Consider the following 3,040-nt stretch of genomic DNA (forward strand, 5'->3'; position numbering starts at 1 on the left):
TTTTTATTTTTTCCATAGAAATAGGTAGAATTAATTTTAGTTATACTGATGTGGTTTTCGAAGAACATGTGAAAGAATGGTTTCGCCATGGTAATCAGAGATTCACAAGAGAGAAAACAATAAATATATCTAAATAATATTCAATACTCTTTATCATTTATAGTAATTATGGTGTGTATAATTGTAATCTAATAAACTTTATAAACTGTACGCTCTATTCAATGGGAACACTTATGACATAGTATAACTATAATAATTCAATTGTTGATAAAAAAGATGAATCAAACGAACCTTATTTATTAAATTTGTTATGCACCTTAAAGGGATTATTTTTCCAGATTTTTTAATATAATATAGATAAACTTGAGCATTACAAATACATGTATTAACTAAAATGTTACTAAAATGATTTATAATTATATTTTTATATTATTTATTAGCAGATTAACATCGAACACATTAATTAGTACACAATTATATTTAAATATAACTACAAATATTTAGTTAGAGACTTGCTTCACTTTGTACACCATAATTAAAATGCATCACTCTTGATCATTAATAATACAATTTATTGTTTTAATTATAGTTGAAAAAAAAAAAAGAAATTCATGCAATGTCAAGAAGACAATTTCAACGTACTATTCTATCTAAAAATATTAAACCAGCTAATCCACTCGAAAAGGAATCAGGTTGTATTAGCATGGAAGTAACAACACAACCAGAGGAGGAACTCTCAAATAACTTCACTCCAGTAACACCATTGTCTGAAGATACTACAGAAATGACCGTATGTTCAGATATTAGCCTTTCAAAATCTAACTCAACTAGTACTACAGTAATACATACTACTGCTGAATGTGTTACGGATAATTTTGCAAGTGACTGTTATGTTAATGATTGTGATAATAATATTTCATTGGAAAATAAATTACAAAAGTTAATTTCTAAATACCATGTATCACATAACTTTGTAAATGAGCTTTTAGTAATTTTAAGATCAGAAGGTCTCAAATTACCCAAAGATTCGAGAACCTTATTAAAAACTCCTAAAAAACATGAAATTATTAGTATAGAACCAGGATCGTATATTCATATAGGTATTGAGTTCATGATTACACCAATTTTAACTAAATACTTTGATAAAATTAAAGATACTTCTATAATTAAATTAAATTTGAATATTGATGGTCTTCCGACAACAAAAAGTTCAAAATCCAACTTTTGGCCTATATTAATTTCATTTATTGATATTCATGAATTATCTAAAATAGTTGTACCTGTTGGAATTTACCATGATAAATATAAAAAACCAAATTCAATATCTGATTTTTTAAATCCATTCATTTCTGAAATGGAATTATTATTAGTCAGTGGCTTATCTATCAATAACAAAATTTTTTTTTTAAATATTAGCCAGATAATTTGTGATGCCCCAGCAAAGGCTTTTATTTTGAATGTAAAAGGACACAATTCCTACCATAGCTGTAATTCATGTATTGTAGAAGGTGTTTTTCTAAATAATCGAATGGCTTTTCCTGACTTAAATTCTTCTTTAAGAACAAATATTTCATTTCGTAATCAACACGATGAAGACTATCATAAAGGTTTTTGTCCACTAACCAAATTTAATACAAATATAGTAGACAACGTGGTATTAGAATATATGCACAATATATGTTTGGGTGTTGTCAAAAGATTATTGTTATTTTGGAAAAAAGGCAAAAAACCAGTTCGATTTTTGAATGATGATATTTCTAATGAAATTTCTTCAGAGCTTATTTGTCTTAGAGCATTTTTCCCCAAAGAATTTAGTCGTTCCCCTCGGTCTTTAGAAGAACTGGAGTATTGGAAAGCGACAGAGTTTAGATCTTTTTTGTTATACTCTGGCCCTATTGTACTAAAGGGTAGATTAAAAAAATCTCTCTACAAACACTTTATGATATTACATTGTGCCATTAGACTCCTGTTATCTAATGATACATGTATGGCTTACAATGATGTTGCCAATGATTTATTAAGACAATTTGTTGAAGAATATTCTTTTTTATATGGTGAAGAGTACATTACCTATAATGTACATGGTTTAATTCATATAGCACATTTTGTTAAGATACATGGACCACTGGACAAATTTAGTGCGTTCAAATTTGAAAATTGCCTACAAATGATTAAAATGTCATTAAAAAATGCTCGTTTTCCTCTTCAAGATGTATACAATAGAATAATAGAACAAAAAAATATTGAGATAGTTGAACCAATTGCTAGTTATCCAATTTTAAAAAATGAAATAGTTTATAATCATGTATTTCATCCTGATCCCACAGATACTCTTTATGAAAATGTAATAACTGAAAATTGTATTTTAAGTTCTGTAAACAAGAAAAATATGTATTTTTTGTTGAAAAACAATGTCATTATTTGTATTAAAAAAATTATTAAAAAGGCTAATGGAAGTGTATATTTTGAAGTTGTAAAATACAACGCAGTCCCATTTTTTGATAATCCATTAGTGTCTGATATTGTTGGAGACTTCTATGTAGATATATTTAATGAAACAGATAGTTTTCTTATTAATATGTGTGATATTAAGAATAAGTGTTTATTTTTTAATATTTCTGGTGTAAAAGCAGTTGCAATTACATTGTTACATGATCTTTATTAAATAAAATTATGCATTTACTTGGATAATACTGTTATTTGTTATTATTCCTATACTATATTTTATCCTAATAAGAATAGTTAGTGTATAATTTTTGCTATAATCTTACTAACTACTACTATCTAGTATTAGTATTGTATTTTAATATATATATATATCAAGCTACCGAGGTTTTAAAAGTAATAAAGTACACAAAAAGTAAGTCATACTACCTACAATCTACTTTTGTGTTTATTGGCTATGCGGTTTTATATAGTATATTCCTATATATATTAATATATTATAGGTACCTACCTAGTTGTTATATTATTATAAGTGATTTAAATACCTAAATATTAATTATTATATTAAATTATGAATAAATTAATACTTTATTAT

The 3,040-nt window shown here is 25.8% G+C and overlaps 1 protein-coding gene across 1 annotated transcript; it reads left to right on the forward strand.

Moving 5' to 3' along the window:
* Positions 1 to 1,528: 1,528 nt before the first annotated feature.
* Positions 1,529 to 2,665, forward strand: LOC126555530 (uncharacterized). Its single transcript, XM_050210442.1, has 2 exons — positions 1,529 to 2,344; positions 2,447 to 2,665. Exons 1-2 carry the CDS (start codon positions 1,529 to 1,531, stop codon positions 2,663 to 2,665), a joined length of 1,035 nt encoding a protein of 344 aa, XP_050066399.1.
* Positions 2,666 to 3,040: the final 375 nt, after the last annotated feature.

The sequence above is a fragment of the Aphis gossypii genome, unplaced genomic scaffold (assembly GCF_020184175.1).
Source record: "Aphis gossypii isolate Hap1 unplaced genomic scaffold, ASM2018417v2 Contig00895, whole genome shotgun sequence".
Classification (NCBI taxonomy): domain Eukaryota; kingdom Metazoa; phylum Arthropoda; class Insecta; order Hemiptera; family Aphididae; genus Aphis; species Aphis gossypii.

What these genes read in the sequence shown, in the direction of transcription:
- LOC126555530 (XM_050210442.1), top strand. Translation starts at nt 1,529, where the DNA reads ATGGCTTTTCCTGACTTAAATTCTTCTTTAAGAACAAATATTTCATTT. An exon ending in CAGATACTCTTTATGAAAAT is followed by an intron (nt 2,345 to 2,446) that starts GTAATAACTGAA and finishes ATTATTAAAAAG; the next exon opens with GCTAATGGAAGTGTATATTT.